Genomic DNA, 20,379 nt, shown 5'->3' with positions numbered 1-20,379 from the left:
AAGGACTGCACTTGTGACCCGTTCCCAGACAGTGGCTGAGGTCAAGGAAATGGAGCTGGGGTTCCTACCTGGGTCGTCTGGCTCCAGAGCCCGTGGGCTTTGCTGTTTATAGCTATATCTTGATTATAAATATTGTATACTAGTATTTAGTTATCTGAGCACTTGTTTTGCAAATCTTGTATTTCTTTCTCACTTTTATAAAACCCAGTAGAGAAATAAGGGACAGACAAGTAAGGCCTTAAAGGGACAGGCAAGGACAAAGGTAGATTTGATTAGACAATCACAGATTGGGGAGAGAACAGAATACGGGGAAGATACACTGCATCTCCCCTTCTATTAACCCCAGGAAACCTTAAGACAATAATCCCGGAAGCCCAGAGGGTGACCCCATTTCCTTCCCTGGGTTATTACTGGGTGTCAGGCTGAAGCAGTTCAGGAATTCAGGAAATTGTAAAGAAATCACGACAGCCTCAACAACCATCTTCGCAAACATAACATACACAACCTCAACAATAAAATTCATTAAAATTCGCCTCCCTGCCACCCACAACCACAGACCTGAAGGAGGCAGATGGAACTATGGGGAGAGGCTCTTCGCTGCTGCTTCCCCAGTCCGATTCGTCCTCAACCCTGACCTGAGTTTTCCAGGGTCTCAGGGAAGCGGGGAAACTGATATGCCTATTTCTGGGTCAGGGCACCAGAGACTGAGGTCGCCTTCACTCTCTCCTCACTGTCAAGTAGGTCAGGATTAAAGCAAACTGAGGTAAAGGCTGAGGTTGGCGTTCCAGGGGAAGTCTTGGACGTCCAAGTACCTGGGAAGGCCACAGGAGCTAAGCCAAGCAAGAGAGAGTGGAGATGTTGCTGGGGGGGGGGGGGGGGGGAAGGATGGGAAAGGCGTGGCGAGGGGGTCTAGGACTGGCATTTGGGGCGGGGTGTGTGTGTGTGTGTGTGTGTGTGTGTGTGAAAAGGATGGGAAAGGCGTGGCGAGGGGGTCTAGGACTGGCATTTGGGGCGTGTGTGTGTGTGTGTGTGTGTGTGAAAAGGATGGGAACGGCGTGGCGAGGGGGTCTAGGACTGGCATTTGGGGCGTGTGTGTGTGTGTGTGTGTGTGTGTGTGTGTGTGTGTGTGAAAAGGATGGGAAAGGCGTGGCGAGGGGGTCTAGGACTGGCATTTGGGGCGTGTGTGTGTGTGTGTGTGTGTGTGTGTGTGTGTGTGTGTGTGTGTGTGTGTAAGAATGACCAATCAGAGAGTGTGCTTCCGCCAAGGGGCGGGACAGAGGCCTGTCTTGGTGGAGATTGGATAACGGCGCCGCGGCTTGGCGACTCAGCGTTATATACAGCAGAGGCGGCTGCGGTGGAATGGGGTCCGACCGCAGCGCACTTGTCTGAGTCGGGCGCTCCTCCGCTTCCCGCGGAGTTCCTTGGGTCCTGGGTCTGTTCTGTCCCGCCCCCAGGTTCGCTCCTCGGCCCCCCAACCTGTCGTTCAGCTCCCCAAGCTCCCGGCCTTGACGTCTGCACAACGAAATGGGGACAGTCATGAATGCCTCCGACGGGGAAGAGCCGCTGCTCCAGCCCTACAACTTCGAGTTGTTCGTGGACATAAGGCCCTTTTTGGAAGAGTACTGGTGAGACCCCGGGAAGGGGAAAGGCCATGCCAAGGTCGCGATCCCGATGACTGAAATGAGCAGGGGTGGGGGAGACACTGCCCGCAATGGTTTTCTTAAAAAGCAAAGGTACCAGGCTCTCCTGTACTGGCTCCACATTCCCGCGGTCCAAGGTGCAGGTAGTGTGATGCCGCAAAGAGATTAGATCTGGAAGAGAGAAAGGGGTGGGGGAGAGAAAGAGAGAGAGGCGGAAATAAGAAGATGGGCTGAGGAATGTGCGAGGAGACAGAAACCAAAGGGAAAGAGTGTAGTGAGAACTGGTCTCTGAGGAATGGGGTTGATTTGAACTCTAGCCCCACCAGCCTATAGACGATTCTTCTTTGTCCTTTGTGGCCTCGTGTGGCCGGGTGTGCCCGTGTACATAGTGCTGGAGCCTAGGGACAGTCAGGCCTTCACAATCATCACGTTGTTCTCCAAGTGTTTCATCGTCCCAGCTGTGGAGAAGGGGGCAAAGTCAGGGAGCTCTTCAAGGTTTCCCTCAGGCTCTCTGGCCTTGCCCTAAGGCTCCTCTAAGGTGTCTGTGGGCTGATTTTGTGCTCCAGCCAATTTGGTGGAACCTATTTGCCACATTCTTCTTACACCATAGCCCTGTGTTGTTTCTAGGCATGGGCCAGCACTTGTCACCCACTTCCACTGAGAGAGCAATAATCACAAAACCCTTGGACACAGCCCCTGCAATGTGCTATGTACTTTGCATATTTTTACTCCTCACCTGAGGATATGTTATTATTGATCTGAGAGAGAGAAATATCAATGTGAGAGAGAAACATTGATCAGTTGCCTCCTGTACGTGCCCTGATGGGGGATCGAACCCACAACCTGGGCATGTGCCTTGACCAGGTTTGAACCCACCACCCTCTGGTGTACGGGACGATGCTCCACTGAGTACATCCTAAGTACTTATATAGTAATGCTGTCAGGAGAGGAGTATTATCCCCTTTTACAAATAAGGAAACTGAGGCTCTGAGAACAAAGTAGTTTTTCCAGTGTCACAAAGTTAGTGGGTGGCAGAGGTGGAACTCCAATCCAGAGACTTGGAGAGATGAGTGGGTATTTCTCTAACCAGCACCCACCCATGAGCCCACCCCCTGTGCCTTCTGCCTGCCAGGACAACCTCATTTCCCATAGCTCTGATCTACCTGCTGTTCATCTTTGTGGGGCACAACTTCATGAAGGCGAGGAAGGGCTTCAACCTGCAGGGGCCTCTCATCCTTTGGTCCTTCTGCCTTGCAATGTTCAGGTAAGACACTCCTCGCTTATCCTGTACACCCTAGGCCCTCACTCCAACCCCAAAAGCTTTCTAGAAACCTAAATTGCATCAACTCCCCAAGTTGCCCCCAGCTCCCCCTATCCCATTCTCTCAGCTCTAGCGCCCCTCCCCAGCTTCCCCTCTCCTTCTTCCCCAGGCACCAGACTGGCATTTTCTGTTCTCTCATGAGTCCTCTTGTGCTCATGGAGTCTGTATACTTCCATCAAATTTCTCCAGACTTTAAGGTCCTCCAATAACTTCCCTAGCCCCTCCTTCCCATATTTCCTCCCCCATTGATATCCCCCATCCTGCCACCCATCTCCTCTTAGGCTTATATCCACCCAAGAATTCTGTTCCTTAACTCAACTTGCAGTCCCATCCTCCAGCATTCCCTGGTCCTTTCCCAGCCTTCATCTCCTCTAGATTGCTGGTTGGATTTACCAGATTGGCTCCAGGATCTCAGAAGCCATGACTCCTGGAAGGATGGGAAGGTGGCGGAGCTTGGGTCCTGACCGGGCTGAGGGGGAAGGGTGGATTGGTGTCTGGGAATGATCTTACACCCTTTTCCTCTGTCCCATTTCAGTATCCTGGGGGCAGTGAGGACGTGGGGCTTTATGGGAACTTTGATACATAGGCATAGCCTAAAGCAAACTGTGTGCTTCACCGCCTTCATCAACGACTCTGTAGTCAAATTCTGGTCCTGCCTCTTTGTTTTCAGCAAGATCATTGAACTTGGTGAGTGGCAAGGTTTTGTCTCTCTGGCACCCAGTCAACTGCATCCTTCCTCAGTGTCCCCCTTGCCCATCACATGGAGAGTTCCTTCCCCACCCCTGGTCCTAACAACACCTCTCACCCAAGCCCCCCTCCAGATTCTCTGCCACAAAATCCCCTCTCCCCACCCTGAGAATTCCCACTTTGCCCCCACATTTAGTGCAGAGGGTGGTCCCAACACTGGGTGGTATGTCAGCTATGACTCCCCATCTCCCAGGAGACACAGCCTTCATCATCCTGCGTAAGCGGCCACTCATCTTTGTGCACTGGTACCACCACAGCACAGTGCTAGTGTTCACAAGCTTTGGATACAAGAACAAGGTGGCTGCAGGCGGCTGGTTTATGACTATGAACTATGGTGTGCATGCTATCATGTACACCTACTACACTCTGAGGGCTGCCAAAGTGAAGCCCCCCAGGTGGTTTCCCAGGCTCATCACCAGCCTGCAGATCCTGCAGATGTTTATGGGAGTCACTGTCGTCATCCTGGCTTACATCTGGAGACAGGATCAGGGATGCCATACCACAACGGAGCAATTCTTTTGGTCCCTCATGGTGTATATGACCTACTTCATCCTCTTTGCCAACTTCTTCTACAAAACCTACATAATGCCCAAGGTTAAAGCCAAGACCAAGAGTGAGTAAAGGGTTGGAGAAAAAGAAGGGACTCAAGGCTCTCTCCTCCCCAGGGCATGGAGGGGTTTAGTTTAGATTTGGGAGAATGATTAAGAGGTTTCCCCTGCATGGTTTCGCCACAGGATGTGTGCCCCAATGTGGCAGGAAGTTGTGACAGACAAGAAACATCAACCATGGGAAGGGGATATGATCTAGTACTTTGATGTTTCTATTTTTAATGTGAAGGCCAAGCAGACCCTGAGAAGGGGCTGGGACTGGGGAGGATTCCCACAGCTGAGTTATTTATATTTCTGTATAGAAAACTTTTTCTTCTTGCTCTATTTTTTAATTAAATATTTCAAGAAGACTTCTGGGTTTGGGGAATTTGGGGGAAGAAGGGGTCTGCTGTGGTGGGAAATGGCTGCTGGCAATGGGATGATCAGTAGGTTAGACGTCTAAGAGGATGTGTGGATGAGAAGCACATACGCAGACACTCAATAAGAATCCTAGTTTTGGTAGGCACTTAATAAATGTCTGTTACAGACCAGAATTTTATTGCTGTTAGAGGCCCAAGCCCCTCATTGGAACAGTGAGAAACAGGTGCAGAAAGGCGAAGTAACTTCTCTAAGGTTCGTAGGCTTCCTAAGTTGCAGAAGTGACACCTGCAAGCGTTACAGACCAGATCTTCCAGTTATCCTCCATAAGACCGCAAGGTGGCGCCGCAGCACCAACTTTAGCCAACGCCCGCCAAGTGGTCCCCCAAGCCATCCACACAAACACGCCAGCACGCGCGCGCCGCTCCTCGGCTCCTTGGCTTCCCCATCCTGGTGTTAGCGGCTGAGGGGGACTGAAGCCCTAGAAACGTGGACCCTCACCGCTTCCTGAACACCCAGTTCTGTTTTAGACCTGGGGGAGGATGAGGGAAAAGGGCTCAACTGCAACTCTGAATCATCAGGCCTTTCACTGTCCGCGCACGTTTATTTCATTTATCTTTGAAAATGATAAATGGGAGAGGAGGAGTCTGGAGAAGGCAGGGTGGGCCAAGGGTGAGTTGGCCCCCGGGGAACTGGTCCCTGTTGCTGGCCTTAGTCCCAGGGGCATGGACTGTGTGTAGGGCCCAGTCCATCCCTCAGGGCTGGGAGTGGGAAGGCTCTCTCTGGAGCTGGCCACCTCCCTCCCCCAAGCTGCCCCAGCATCCCTCTCAGACTCCCGGGCGTGATCTAGCCAATCCAGACGACCCCAGTCCGGGAGGCTATGAATTATCGACCCCGTCCTCGGGGATGATAGACTGGCTCGGGCACTCATACGGGCCGTTCCACGGCGTACTGACATGGACTGAGGTTGGCTGCCGGGGGCGGCCCGGGTACCGTGGGGTAGCTGAAAGAGGCGTGCTGTTTGGCCTTGAGCCTCAAGCTGGCCAGACTCGAGTTACATGGGTCCCGATATACGTAAGGGGAGGAGGCGGCTGCAGCAGCAGCTGCGGCGGCTGAGGCGTAAGGGCAGGACACTGCCCCGGAGGATACTGAGGCTGGAGCCAGCCCAGGGGGCCCCCCGCCCAGGCCTTGCAGGGCCCCGGGCCCCGGCACAGTGCCCGGGGCGGCCGTGGCGGAGGGCACCATGGAGGCGGCGATGGAGCTGGGTGGCGAGAAGACGGGCTGCGAAGCCAGAGGCCCCACGTTGACCGAGTTGAAGGCGAACGGGAAGGTCTTGGCGGCGAGCGGCGGGCCGAGCGCCTTGGGTGGCCAGTTGCCATAAGAGTAGCCGGGGTACACTTCTTCGTAGGGCGGCACCAGCCCCCCGAGCGGCGCCGCGAAGCCGCCCTTGCACAGCTCCGCCTGCTGGCTGCGCTCGCGCTTCCGCCACTTGGCGCGCCGGTTCTTGAACCACACCTGCGGGCGCGGAAGAAAAGGCTGTCGGGGCGGGGAGCCGAGCGGGGATCCCGGACCGGGTCGCCCCGGCTGGTGGGGGTTCAAGCCGGGGCCGGGGCCGGGGCCGGGGCCGTTCGGAGGATTAACAAGATGAGGTGGATGGAGACGGGAATGGGGTCGTGAAGGAGCACATGGAGTCAGGGAGCTGAGAACAGAAGCAGTGGGCGGCAGAACTAAGTCAAGGGCGACGGCGCGGGGAGTAGTTTGGGTCAAGGAGGGGTGGCGAGGAGAACAAGCGATAGTCCCAGGGGAGAAGAAGCGTGCGGTCTGGAGTGATAGGGTGAAGATTGGTGGGAAGATGGCCGTGTGGGGTAGCGGACCGGGGCTTTGGGACTTCGGGTGCCGGGTGTCGAATCCGAGGATGGGGCAGGCAGGGCAGAACCACAGGTTGCAGGTTTCTAAGCTACTCGCTAAGCGGCCCGAGAGGAAGACCGGGGTGGGGTTGCGGATCTGGGAGCGCCATACCCGCACGCGGGCCTCGGTGAGGTTGGTCCACACGGCGATCTCCTCGCGCGTGCTCATGTCAGGGTAGCGGTTCCTCTGGAAGGTAGCCTCCAGCTCTTGCAGCTGCTGGCTGGTGAAGTGCGTGCGCTGCCGCCGCTGCTTCTTCTTTAGCGAGCCGTCTTCTGGGGAGCCGCCGGGCAGCGAAGCCGAGGCCTTCTCCGAGTCTGGGACCGGGTTGGGGCAGGTCACAGGGATTACCGGGCTGGGGCACCTCTTCCACCGGCCTCTCACTCCCACCCTGGCCCCACCCCCATTAGGGATTGAGCTGTTATCTCCCCTACGCCCAGAAGGAGGCGCGCTCACCACTGTGTTCTTGGCCCTTGCAGCCGTGTTCTGGGAGTGGGGGGTGGGGAGTGCCCGCGTCTGACAGTGATAGGGTCGGGCTCCGGGCCTCCGCCTCGCTGAGCAGGCCGAACTCCATGGAGAGAAGACTCTGGAGGGAAGAGAAGACACAGACCAGGCCAATGGGGATAAAATCTACGGGTTATCTGGTTCCCAGAAGTGTTTTCCCCAGGTTCACTGTCCCCTTTCACAGCCACCAACATAAAGCTACTCCTGTGTGGGGTGCCCTAGGATAGAATGGGGAAACAGTAGCCCAAGGGGAAAAAAGGTGTATACTCAAAAACTTTATGAGTTTACACACTAGACTTTGTTTTGTTCATTGCCAGGCACCTAGAACTGTGCCTGTGCACAGTTGGTGTTCAAGAGATATTTATTGAATTAATGAAAACCACGATTGCACATCACATGTCATATATCATCCCTTTCACACGAATGCCCAATATTTCTATAAACTTATACATGCCCCTCAGTCAATCACACCTAACACATAGCCAGGACCTCTGTTGCTCATTGAACCAGGCCTGATACTTCTCCCATAATCACTGCAGTCAATTATGAGTGCTTACTGTGTGCCTTTATCTCATTATCTCTCTCCTCACAAGAATGCATCAATATTAAGTATGATCACCTTTTTCAGGTGATGAAATAGAGACTTGAAGTAACAATTAAGGGTCACAGAGCTTGTAAGCAGTGGAACTGGGATCTGAACCTGGTCTAGGAGACTCCTAAGCTAATGTGTTTTTTTCTCCATTTGTTTTTTCTTTCTCCTTTATTTAAAGATACATTTTTATTGATTTCAGAGAGGAAGGGAGAGGGAAAGGTAGAAACATCAATGATGAGAGAAAATCATTGCTTGTCTGCTTCCTATACGCCCCCTACTGGGGACTGAGCCCGCAACCCAGGCATGTGCCCTGACTGGGAATGGAACCATGACCTCCTGGTTCATACGTTGACGCTCCACCACTGAGCCGCACTGGCTGGGCTTCGTTTGCTTTTTTCAAATTGTGTTCTTTAGGGCCCCTACCCAGAAACCCCCTCAGGGACTGGAACTCAGGGCTAGTCTCAAGGATGGTACCCTAGCCTGGTCTTGATTTGATCTGCTACATCACATCTAGGGTAGCTCTGCTTTTGACCGTTTTGTTCATGCTTTCTGGAGAGACTTCGTTTGAAAAAAGGGTTCCAGAATAAAAACCCAGTTTGAAAACCACTAGGCATTCGGCTCTGTCTGATTCTGTGCCTGTCCAGACATACTTCACATCCTACCAGTCATTGTTCTACTCACATGCACAGCCTCTACTAGGCCCACCCCAGGCAGGCAGTAGATATGAGCTTCTGAAAACCCCCTTGCTACCCTCACTTGCGATCCCCAACCTTGCCTGACATTACTCAGGAGCCTGCTTGGGTCCCTCTTCAAGTCTCCCCTGCGGATTTCTCTTTTCTGCTGGCTCTCCCAGGCCCTGTCTGGTAGGAGGAAGGGACAGGGACACTGGTGGGGCTCGAGAACTCTGGATGCCTCTAAGTCAGAGGAGAACCAAAGGAGGGTAGGGACAGAGGAACAAGGGTGAAGAGCTGGGTGGGAGGGGTCCATCTACCTTCCCATTAACAGGGGTTTAGTACAGTCTGTGCAAGGTGGCATTAATGTGGTGGATTAGCCCAAGTTGAGATGTTTGTCACTTGGCTGCTCTGAATTTATTAGGAGCCATTCTCAGGGAGGCACAGATGGGCAGTGGCCTGTATTTGCACATGGTAATGCCCCCTTCAACTAGCTCAGAGAGGACAGCTGTCCTCTGCCCCCACCTCCCAAGTAAGATTGGGGTGGGACAGAGGTCAAGGCAGGAGTGGAGGAACAACCCTTGTTCTTTCCACCGGCACAGGAGACTAGACCTTGGACCTTTTCCTAGGTTTAAAGAGGCAGGGCTGAAGGGGATCTGGGAAGGAAGGAGGGAAGTCAGGCCAGGGTGGAGGTCTCAGCTTACCTCTCTCAGGGCTGAGGTCAGGAGTCAGAGGCTTGAGGCTGGCTCAATGCTCTGGTAGAAGGGAGATGCCCTTGGGAGGGACCGGTAGCAATCTTGACTAGTAGCTCTTCCCAAATAGCTGGGAAGGTACAGAACTGAGAGCTGGACAAAGGGGTGCTCTGAAGTCTCCTTTTACTTTATACCCAAGAGGACGAAGAAGGTAAAGGGGCTCCAATACATGATGACAGAGGAGACTCGACTTTGGGTGGCTAGCACACAATAGAGTATACAGATGTCTTATTATAAAGTTGCACACCTGAAACTTATATGTTATTAACCAATGTTACCCCAATAGATTTAATAAAAAATAAAATAAAATAAATATATTTTTAAAAAGATGCCCTCAAAATGTAAACAATGCCTCTGATTTCTCCAGAGGTCACAGGAGCAACAAAGAATTGGGAAAAGAGACATTTGGGTTTGCCTGTAGGGAAAGCTAAATCCCACCATTGCCATTTATCCTCCCAGTCTGCTTTGGCTCCAGACTTCTAATTTTCCAAACTCCCCTTCCCCCAGCATTCCATACCTGTGTCTTGGTTTCACCCTTTATTTCAGCAAAGGGAGGCAGGGTGAGGAGAGATAAGGGCCAGAGTAAAAGATGAAGCTGAGAAAGCAGAGTTCAGGCAGTGTGTTCCTAGAGACAGACAGACACACATGCAGACTCACAAGAGGCCCCCACTCAGACAAAATAAGCACTTGGACTTGGAACTAGAGGCATACAAACACACACTCTCCCACACATGTGCTCCCACATTCAAGCAGACAGACACACACTGTCACACAGTCTCCTCTCTCTGTGACAGGGACAGCTGCCTTGGCTGTTTTGGAACTAGCCATTACCCTCCCCCCTCCCTTTCCTGGCCCCTCTGAACCTCAGCTTTCAGTCCCAGGAACTAAGGACTCTGTGGGGGAGGAGGAGGCCAAAGGAGCCAGGGGAGTGGTCTGCACTTAGTGGCTGCTGGGGAAAGCCTGTGTGGCTGAATGGGGAGATGGCAGGAAAATGCTGGAGGAAGAGGGTGAGGCGGGGGTGGGGGGCAGAAACTGCCCAGGCCTCTTTTAGGAAAGTAATCTGTTATAGCCCAAAGAAATTAGGTTTAGAGTCAAAAGATCTTGGTCCATGTCCTGGCTCTCCAACTTACTAGCTATGTGATCTTGGCAAATTACTCTACCCCTCTGAGCATATTTTTTCATCTCTAAAAGGGAGATCATAATCCCTTCTCTACCTACCTTCAGTATTTTTATAAGGTTAAAATAAAATATAACATGTAAAAATGGGTACAACTCTATCCAAATATGTTTTTTTCTTATTTGTAGAAGAGATGCTTATTTAGCACTTTCTATGAGCTGGGATTGAGTAAGGCACCAAGGATAGAGTGGCAAATAAGAGCTCATCCTCGTCTCTGCTCTTGCTTGAGTGGTTCACCTCCCTAGACCCTGTATCTCCCAGTGAAGAATTTCTCTGATGAATAAAGAGGTGAGTATACTGCATTTTAGAGAAGGATGCAAATGTGTGTTGTAAGCATGCTGTCCTGAATATAAAGATGAGCCCAGTCAATGAGGTAACAGCAAAATGGGTAGAGTAACCCAAGTTGGGAGTCACTTTGGGGACCAGGGACTGCTAAAGGAAAGAATGAAGCCTCAGGCTCCTGACTGGGTTACTAGTAGAAGATAGAGGGGGTGAGAAGGGCCCTGACTGTGAAACGGAAAACAACACTAAAGCCTGGCAAGTGGTAGGAAAACGAGGGGGGGGGGGACATAGGTATCTAGCATACTCGTGCCCTGGTGGGCTGGTGAGGCAGAGGCTGCAGGAGCCAAGTGGTTGTCTGAGCTGGAGACAGGTCGGCTGAGGAGTAAGCTCCCTAAACTGCAAAATTGAGACTGAGGCCAAGGACGTCACCTCACTCAGTGGACAGGGACAAGCAGTAGGTCTTGCAGCCACAGGGTTGGTTGATGCTGATGGGAAGTGCCAGGCAGGACCAAAGAAAGCCAAGAGGTAACAGTGGTGCTGAATTCAGCTTTGGGAGGGGCTGCCTGTCCCACCACCAGTCTTTCTGACACTCCCTGCAGGGGATGCATGGCTCAAGCTCCACTGGTGTCAGAGGGCAATCCTAGCCCTAAGGAGAAGGGAGGGCCTACAGGGGTGCTCTGATTGTGAAGTGCAGGCCAGAATCGCAGAAAGATGTCATAAACTGCAGCAAGAACAAAATACCCAATATATATTAAGGTGGAGAGCAGAGAATATCATAGGCCAGAGAGGCCATAGTGGGGAGGCCATGGTTGATCCAAGGGGTTCATGGCAAGAGGTCAACTGCCATGTGTACCCACTTTTGTCCTGAAGCCAAAGGGGTAAACCAGGGCCAGAGCCAGAAAGCCCCGAAGAAGTTACAACAATAAATGCCTAAGGCGGGAAACACACCCTGGAACTTAAATAGGAGAACTTTCTCCTGCAGGGACAGAATAAAGAGGAAGATAAGAGGGGATAGAGTTGTGATACTGTGGCTCAGCCAGCAGCAAGTTGGTGAACAGGTGTAAATCAGGTCCCTAAACCATTCTGTAAACCTGAAGCTGAAGCGAGGCCCTTAAGTGCACACAGCCTCACATTCATTAGTGATGCTGAGCACCCAAACTGTCTGGTCTGCTGAACTGCAGTGACAAATGGGAACAAATAAAGACAGCTGGAGACAAGCTCACAGCCCCAAGAGGAAACCCTAAGATTCAGGTGGAGGCAGCAATAATTTGATATACTCAATTTACTAAGGGGTAAGTCAGGGATCAGAGACATGAACCTCCACACCCTTCCTTCCCTTCCTGCCTTCTTTCCTTCAGCAAGTGTTGGTGCTAAGACAGATCCCCAAGACTGGTAAGGCAAAGACCCTAGCTTCTAGGAGCCTGCAGTCCAGGGAGGCAAACAGAGCAGAGAATGAAATGATGGGCTGCACAAGTCTGTTTCTCAGATTTAGATAGATAGACCAATGGAAGCCCATATAAGGTGTATGTTTTTGGGCTAAGAGATTGTAGCAGGTTCAGAGGGCAACAGGGGCAATGAGAGATCATCAGAGAAAAATGGGTCAGGCTGGGGAGATGTCTCCAATGAGGGGTGGTGGTTCAGGTTTGATCTGATCTAGGCTAGAGCATCTCCAGATTTTCCATTAAAAACCCCACCAAGACTAGTAAGAGAGAATATCACCCTGGGAAACTAGGGGCACAACCTAAAACAGATGCCACCAGTATGAAATTTCTTTGCGCTCTCCAGCCGTATGTTAAAACTGAAAGTAAATTTTGCATTCTATTCCGTAAGTTGTTATGTTTGTTTTAATATAAAAATAAAGTGTTCTCTCCAAATCTCCAAGTGACATCATCACACCAGGAAGATAGATGGGCCATGTTTAGCCTGCAGCATCATGCTCCTTTTTTTTCTATACTGCCCTTTTCCACTTCGGCCCCCTACAGAGAAGCATTGCTCCAAGCAGTGGGGGGTCACTGGAGGCTTAAGGCAGGAGCGTGACATAAAAGCAGCATCTTCGGGACCTTTATTTGGCCTTGGTGAGCAGAATAGATTGGGCAGGGGAGAGATGGGAAAGGGGCTCTTTGAAAGTAGTTCTTTCTCATTCCACCACCTATCTTTTCCTTTCTTTCTCCACCACTCTTATCGTGGGTCCCTGTTGGTGACTATGGGCTAGACATTCTGGTATAATCCCAAAGCTCAGGACCTAATGGATCCTTCAGATTAGCTGCCATCTCTCTCCCCCACACTCTGGGAAGCATCATTTAGAGTGAATATTGAAGATTTGGCTGGCTCCTTCCATCTCTCATCCCCATCTCAGCTCAGCGTTAGTCTGCCTCCTCTACCCTCCCTTCCTGGACCTGGGTCTTGGATCCATATTCACATCCTTAAGCAGCAGACAGGCAGGGAATAGATCAGGATATTTGGCCTGCTAGAGGAGTCAAGCATTTGGGGAGCTCCTTTAAACTCTTCTCAGAGCGGGGCAGGGGTAATGGCTGGCATCTGAAGCCTGAGATAGGGTGTTTCATCTGTCATTGAGAATCTTCCTGTGGCTGGATCGGGGATGCTGGCTGGCTGATTTAAGACTTGAGACACCACCCTTCCAAGCAAAGATTCTACAGTTTGGGCATAATAATGGCAGTAATATTTCTTGTTTCTATGGTGCTTTTCCATTTACAAAGGGCTTTCATATATATTTCATTTAACGCTTACAACCACTGTGAGTGGCAGGAATGACCAACCCCATTTAACCTCTGAGAAGATGAATTTGTCCAAGGTTACACAGATTGAAGACCAAGAACTGAGGTCTTTTCACTCCTAGCCCCCTCCACCCCAGCAGCCATTTGTGGCTCTGACATGCACCGATCCTCCCAAGATCCAAAGAATTCTATTTCTACTTCCTGAATCTACCAACCCTCTGGAAATGAGCTCTGGAAGTTGACTGCCCACCTTGTGCCAAGGGACATTTTCCCATTCATCTTGTGCTAGCATCATTCCAGTTCCAAGAGGCCCCTCATCTGGTTTCAGGATTTGAGGAGCAAACAAGTCTTCTGTTTATTGATGCCTTTCATTATTTTGTGGATTTTCCACCCTATCTCACTTTCCAGAGGTCTAAACTTTGAAGTTTGCCCTCTCTAGCAGCCATTGGCTGCCCATTCTGTGAACTATTCTCTGATACTTCTCTAGGTCCATGATATTCTTCCTAGGAGCCAGTGAGGCATGCACTCAGCTACATGGTTTTATGCAAGGATGGGAGAAGGTTCTGCCTTTTGTTTCCAGTCATCTTCATTATAATGCTGCTGCTTTTTGGCCTTTTTGGCAAAATCAGAACTTTGGGCTAAGGTCTTCAGGGAACCATCTGTAACACCTTCCCTATTCCTTTCCTGACTCAGACTTTCATCAGCCATAATTTCCGTGATTTTCTAAGGTGATGGGAGCTCAAGGCCCTGAAAAGGGTATCAGAATGTGGTGAGAGTATTGGTTTGACTGTAATGTTTATCAAAAAGGGGCAAGGAACAAAGAAGGCTGAGAAACAATGTTCTAGCTGGTAACACGTAAACTTTAAAATTGAAGAATGGAGGTGGGAGTGAGGGTAATATGTGTTATATGTCACTCATGGGTGGAGGATGAGAAAGTTTGATATCCACTTGTTTAAATTATTTACTCATCACCTTGCACTTGCCCCATGAAAACCCAGTCTCCAACCCGGCTGTTTTTCTCACTAACATAGACTGGGAGAGTTCTCTCTACTCTGTTCTCTTCAGCCTAACCGGGGTCTGTCTAGTTAAAGAGTTGGGGTCAGGGTGGGTGGTGATTGTAGGGGTCCAAAGAATCAGGGCCCTCCCCCAGCTAAGGGGAAAGCACACAGGACAGTTGGGTATGGCTGAGACCTCCTTCCCAACCAGAGTTGGGGGCTTCATGTTGGACCTAAGAGTCTTGATTCCATGTGTCTTCTTCCTACCTCTGCTCAGCCATCAGGGTGTTTTTGAGATTGGTGGGGCTGAGGGAGCAAAAAGGGAAACAAGACCACAGGGTTTGCTTTGCTAAAGGACTATAGTTTTCTCTTCAGGCCTGCGCTCCTGCTCCCTGCAGAGAAGGCACCTTTAACCTGCTAACATCCAGGTAAGAAGTTTGGGGGTGTCTGATCAGCTGTATTAGAATTAGGGGTTTCCTCGGAGTTTGTGAAGGCACTGAGGTTAGCAGGGGCCTGTGCTGGGCTCCTCCTCACCCTCCCATTGCCCTTTGTGGTTCACTCCTTCTTTTTCTGGACTTGATTCCCACTAGCAGCCCCACTAATGGATTTCTCTGCTCAGATTCGGATTCTGGAAGTCCAGGCGATGCTTGGATCTGGTCTGAGTTGGAGAGGGAATCTCCCACCACCACATCGCCCCAAGGCCCAGCTGTAGGCTTTCCTCTCACTCCCTGCTCCCGAGCCCCACAGCCCCTAGGAGCAGAAACAAGTTTGCAAAGTGGGATTTGAGGCGACCCACCACAGCGAACCCCATTGCACACGCAGCACTGGGTAGGCGCTGCCGGGTAAATGGACATGCCACTCGGCCAGGGACATTCTGTCACCGCTGCCCGACACAGCGCCTGCTCCAGGGAGACCCACCTCGCCGCCTCGGACATTCTGTCCGCTACCAGCCCTGCGCGCTGCGGACATTCTGTCCGACTTCGTGGCGGCCCCAGGCTGGGACTTATGCGGACCCCGACACCCCAAGCCGGACACTCCAGATCCGCTGCCTGTGACTCGGGCTGCCCAGCCACTGCCCTGCCGCCCGCACAGCGACCATCTGACCTGGTGGCGGCCAGCCTCTCACTCCAAGGCTCCTGTCGCAACTGCGAAGCAGCTGAAAAGAGAAGCGTGTGCGACTAGGCGCACCCCTACTCCAGTCCCTGGAGTCTGATCTGAGCCCCAGGCAAGGGGCGTTGGACGCCGCCAACTGCCCCTATACTGGGCAGCCGCTGCCAACTCTCCCCACTGGCCAGGGCCTCAGCAACCCCTTTTGCTCCCTGGCTGTCTGCCCTGCGCCCTCTGATTCTAGGGTGCTTTCTGGTAATGGTTACCCGAGTCTCTCTAGACCCCGCTTCGCGGAGCCCCTGTCCTGGTTTCATGTCTCCGGCTTCTCTCCGGGTCCCACGACTTCTCCCCCCCTTTCTGTCCTCCAAGTTCTGACTCTGAATTTCCCTTTCCCTAAGTCCTGGCCCTGGGTCTGCCGTCCGCCCTCCCAGTTTCGACCCGTCCCCCAGGTACCGTTCCCCAGTTCAGCCGACCCAAGTCCCGTTTTAGAGATCCCAAAGTCCAGCCATGGCCCCTTGACCCCTTGAGCCCGTGTCCCCGTCATGGTCAAGCACTCACAGTGAGTCCCGCAGCAGGCAGACTCCCGGCAGCGGCGGTGGCGGCGGCGGCCGTAGTCTGGAGGGCAGGCAAGGGCCAGGGGCCGGACACCCGGCCTGGATGGGGGCTGCCCCCCTGCGCCCGGGCCGCCGCTCCGCTCGGGCGCTCCGGGACTGAGGAGCTGAGGGAGAGAGTGAGACTCGCCGCGAACTGCCACCCCCCGCCGGCGCCCATTCACTTTATGGCAGCCCAGGGCGCCCCCAGCCCGCAGCTGCGAGCCTAGCTGGTAGGGACCCGCCCCCTTCCAGCTGCTCTTCCCAGGCTCCACCCTTTCCAGCTGTGAATCTTCAGGTCCCGCCTTCGGGGGTGGGGTCCGGCCGGCGTGCTGCCAAGAGCCCCGCCCTCTGACCAATCGGAGGCACTCCTCAGCAACTGGGACACGCCCCTCCCCACGTGGCTGAAACCACGCTCCAGCAAGAATGCTTTAGTAGAATCAAACCCGGGAGGGTAGGGTGGGCTGTGTAGCCCCACGCAGCCCGGGCCCGCCAGCGGCGAGGTAGTGCCAGGCCGCCACCCCGAGCGAAGTGGAGCGGTACCGGGGATAGGGCTGCCAGGGTGCCAGGTGGGAGGGCGCACGGGCCGGGAGAGGCCGCCGGTTTTCAGAGCTCAACTTTGTTGCCGCTCAAGTTTCCGCAATTTTCTCCACTTGTCGCTGTCTGTCTCTTTGCCCTTTTGTGTCTGCCCCAATCCTCCCACGTCTCGCCTTTCTTTCCTCTTTTTTCTCCTTCACAGCTTTGCTCCTGCTGTTTATTCCTCTCCTTCCTCCCCTGCCACTTTGAAAGACTACGTTATCTTTCCCCCTATCTCTTTTCCTCACACCTTTCTTTTTAAATTTAAGTTCTTTATTGTTTAATGTATTACATAAGTCTCCTTTTCCCCCATTCACCTCTCCCCGGCCGCCCCCAACCCCAGCACACGCCCTCAACCTACCCCCGCCCCCCGCCCCCCCCCGCCCCCCCTCCGTCTGTGTCCATTGGTTATGGAGGTATGCTCATATGCATGCATACAAGTCCTTCGGTTGATCTCTTACCCCCACACCCCCTCACATCTTTCTCTCCTTCCTCTTCTTGACTATATCCCACCCTTTCCCCCGTTTTCTCCTCCAAGGAAGGTGGCTTCATGGAGAAAGCAGAGTTTGGAATGAGACAAAGCAAAGCATCATTCTAATCCTGCCACCAACCACACAATTACTGAATGACCTTTTAAAAAAATTTTTTTTATTGATTTCAGAGAGGAAGGGAAAGGGAGAGAAAAAAGTGTCAATGATGAGAGAGAATCATTGACTGGCTGCCTCCTACATGTGCCCTTGACTGGAATCGAATCCAGGACCCTTCAGTTCACAGGCTGACGCTCTATCCCCTGAGCCAAGCCAGCTAGGGCCTGAGTGATCTTGGACAAGTAACTATCACTCCCTCACCCCACCCACCCCAAACGTTTAAGGTGGCTCTCACTGAATCTCAGGGCTTGGACTGGACATTCCTCAGAGGCCTGGGCCGTTCACCAGTTAGTTTGCACTTCTGGCTTGCCCAGGCTATGCTCTTCCAGCCTTAACAGGGCTAGCTTCTCCTTGGTGATACCAGGTTCAGTTCTGTGGGCAAGGTGTGGCCTTGGTGCTTGCTAATTAGGGAGTTGCAATGGATAGGACAGATGTCCCAAGGAACATGTGGAGTCATGTCAGGTTGTTTGGGTGCCCGTGAGGACCCTAAACCCTATCACACAATAAGCTCCTAAGATAAATCTGACCAGTCATGTCTCTGCTTAAAATCCTGATTGCCCTCAGGATAAAGGGCAAGCTCCCTTGCCTGGCACATAGGACTTTCAGGATCTGACCCTGCCTTAATGTCCAATCTCCTAGTGGTTTCCTGCACACCTCTGGCCTTTCTTCTGAGAGTAACATATTTCTAGCCAGTCTTCATCTTTTTTTTAAAAAAATACTTTTTTATTGATTTCAGAGAGGAAGGGAGAGAGAAATAGAAACATCAGTGATGAGAGAGAATCATTGATTGGCTGCCTCCTGCACGCCCCCTACTGGGGATCAAGTCTGAAACCCAGGCATGTGCCCTTGACCTGAATCAAACCCGGGACCCTTCAGTCCGCAGGCGGATGCTCTATTCCCTGAGCCAAACTGGCTAGGGTTAGCCAGTCTTCATCTTGTCAATTTCTACTCATCCTCCTACGCTCCACTGAGAGGCCTCATTATCTCTGGGAAGCTGTTCCTAAACTCCTGGGTTAGCCAGATGTCTAGCCTCTTGCCCCACAATCCTCCTGTGCACACACTCTATTACCCACACACTATATTGAAGAGATCAGCTTATATGTTGTCCCGTATAATGCTAAGATTTAGGAGGGTAAGTATCACATCTCCCTCATGTTTCTATTCCTAGGCATAATGTAGGTACCCAATACTGAAATCTAAGAGGGAGATGTTCTGCCTGAGATGATTGAGGTTAGCAGGAGGGCACTGCCATCTCTCTCTTCCTCATCTGTAACACACAATCCCATTCATGCTTTTAGGTTGGTTAAATTTTGGAGGTATGTGGGAATGGAGGTGGGAGAGTAGGGAGTTTTGACCCACTTGGAGGATTTTCCAAATTTTGGTTATCTAGGACCTCTCCGTCTGAGATAAACCTAAGAGACCAAATCCCAGTTTTCAAATGAAGTTGGAAAATAAATGGCTCAGAGGTACTATGGAAAGAGGTGCTATTGTGGTTGTATCTTTTTCCTCTCTGTTTGGGTGATTTTCAGCTGGACCTAGAGACCAGGAGCCCATTGTGCAGGTGCAGGAAGTTGTTTAGGAGTTCTTCAGGTCTGATGGGTTCTTCAAATTAGAGAATCCTAGCACATGGATGGTCTTTGGATGTCTGATTTTGAAACCACATTTCTATGGGGTTAGGTATATGGACTTGGGTCATCTATAAATGGGAGGAGATAGGGATAGAGTTGGTTTCTTTTTTCACTGCTTCCCAGAAGTCTCTTCAGGTCTGCAGGGACATCTGGGCTCCATTCTAGGAGACAGGCTAGGAATTCCAACAGTCAATCTGCAAGAAAAAAACCCATTTTACTGTCTTTTTCCTACACACTTTCACTTCTAGGTAATTCTAAATATCCTAGCAACCTCTATCATCTTGTGCAAGAGGAGAGGCACCTCCTGGAGGTAGGAAAGTGAAGACTGGGGTGGGCATTTAGCCTTTAGGCTTCTTAGTATTTTAAGGCAAACAGGGAAGGCTTCAGTTTCCTGTCACTGAAGTGGATTAACCCGTGTGATAAGCTTTGTTTCAGGTAGGAAAAAAGTGTCCAAGGCTTAGGATGAGAGGCAGAGCTGGGAGTCACAGCCTGATAGACTAAGACATAAGAGTTAGTGAAGGGCAGTGGGGAAAAAAAAAAAAAACAAAACTGAGCTGGCAACCAGGACACCTGGGTTTGTCTTTCTGCTCTGCCAATATGTAGTTATGTGAACGTGGGTGCTGTCTTTCCACTCTGGGACTTGGTTTCCTGCTCTATAAAATGAAGAGACTGGAATTAGATACCCAAGGTTTCTTCCACCTCTCTTTTTCCCCCTATTTCTGCATGACAGGAACGGGGTACAAGACACAGAAACAGATGGGACAGACAACTCTATGAGAAGCCATACAGGGCAGGCAGACAGACGTGAGAGTGGGGGAGTGGAGGTTGGAATAAATTGTGGGACTGGTCCTAGGATGGAGGGATCCCAGAAGCTGCCTCCTGTCGAAGTTTTCTCTCTCTCTCATGTTTCTTAAAATACATTTTAAAAATTGATTTCAGCAAGGAAGGAGAGAGAGATTGAAACATCAATGATGAGAGAAGCTCATTGATCCACTGCCTCCTGCACGCCCCTTACTGGGGATCCAGCCCTTGACTGGAATCGAACCCGGGACCCTTCAGGCCTCAAGCCGATGCTCTATCCACTGAGCAAACCGGCTAGGGCTCCCAGTGTTCTCTTAAGGGGCACGGTTTTGGTCCAGCTGATTTTGATAGGGAGGGCCGGGGTGGGACAGGGAGGAGGGAGTAGAGTCGTTCGCTCAAGCTCTCAAAAGGAACCCCGCCCCCTTTCCAACACATGTAAGCTTTCCTCCCCATAATGCCCAGCAAACACTGCCAAGCGCACTGCAACCGAACTCTAGCTAACTCTACCTCTCCAACCGCCTAGCACAATTTCTCCCTTTTTATTGGCTTTTATTACTGTCACTCAGAGAGTCCTTATATCCGTTGGTTGTCCCTTACCTACCCTTTTCTTTCCCTTTTAATCTCTCCTCCTTAGGCACAACCCATCTCTCGAAGACAATTTCCTTTCTTCGATTGGATAGCTGGGATGCCACTTTTCACGGTGCAAAGTTATGATTGGCTGTGCGCGTCAGGGCTCGCGCAGTT

At 51.7% G+C, this 20,379-nt stretch overlaps 2 protein-coding genes across 2 annotated transcripts; one reads left to right on the top strand and one right to left on the bottom strand.

The window, feature by feature from the left end:
* The first annotated feature begins 1,321 nt into the window (after positions 1 to 1,321).
* Positions 1,322 to 4,845, top strand: ELOVL3 (ELOVL fatty acid elongase 3). Its single transcript, XM_080641244.1, has 4 exons — positions 1,322 to 1,625; positions 2,773 to 2,904; positions 3,497 to 3,648; positions 3,902 to 4,845. The coding sequence occupies exons 1-4, from the start codon at positions 1,525 to 1,527 to the stop codon at positions 4,327 to 4,329; spliced, it is 813 nt and encodes a 270-aa protein (XP_080497370.1). The 5' UTR covers positions 1,322 to 1,524; the 3' UTR covers positions 4,330 to 4,845.
* On the bottom strand, positions 4,827 to 16,152 carry PITX3 (paired like homeodomain 3). Its single transcript, XM_080641243.1, has 4 exons — positions 15,952 to 16,152; positions 7,035 to 7,164; positions 6,693 to 6,895; positions 4,827 to 6,188 (listed from the first exon to the last, which is right to left on the bottom strand). Exons 2-4 carry the CDS (start codon positions 7,150 to 7,152, stop codon positions 5,601 to 5,603), a joined length of 909 nt encoding a protein of 302 aa, XP_080497369.1. The 5' UTR covers positions 7,153 to 7,164; positions 15,952 to 16,152; the 3' UTR covers positions 4,827 to 5,600.
* Positions 16,153 to 20,379: the final 4,227 nt, after the last annotated feature.

This window comes from Plecotus auritus (genome assembly GCF_963455305.1).
Source record: "Plecotus auritus genome assembly, chromosome: 9".
In the NCBI taxonomy this organism is placed as follows: Eukaryota; Metazoa; Chordata; class Mammalia; order Chiroptera; family Vespertilionidae; genus Plecotus; species Plecotus auritus.
Note: the sequence above shows the minus strand (reverse complement) of the source record. Positions and strands in the feature narration are given on the sequence as shown.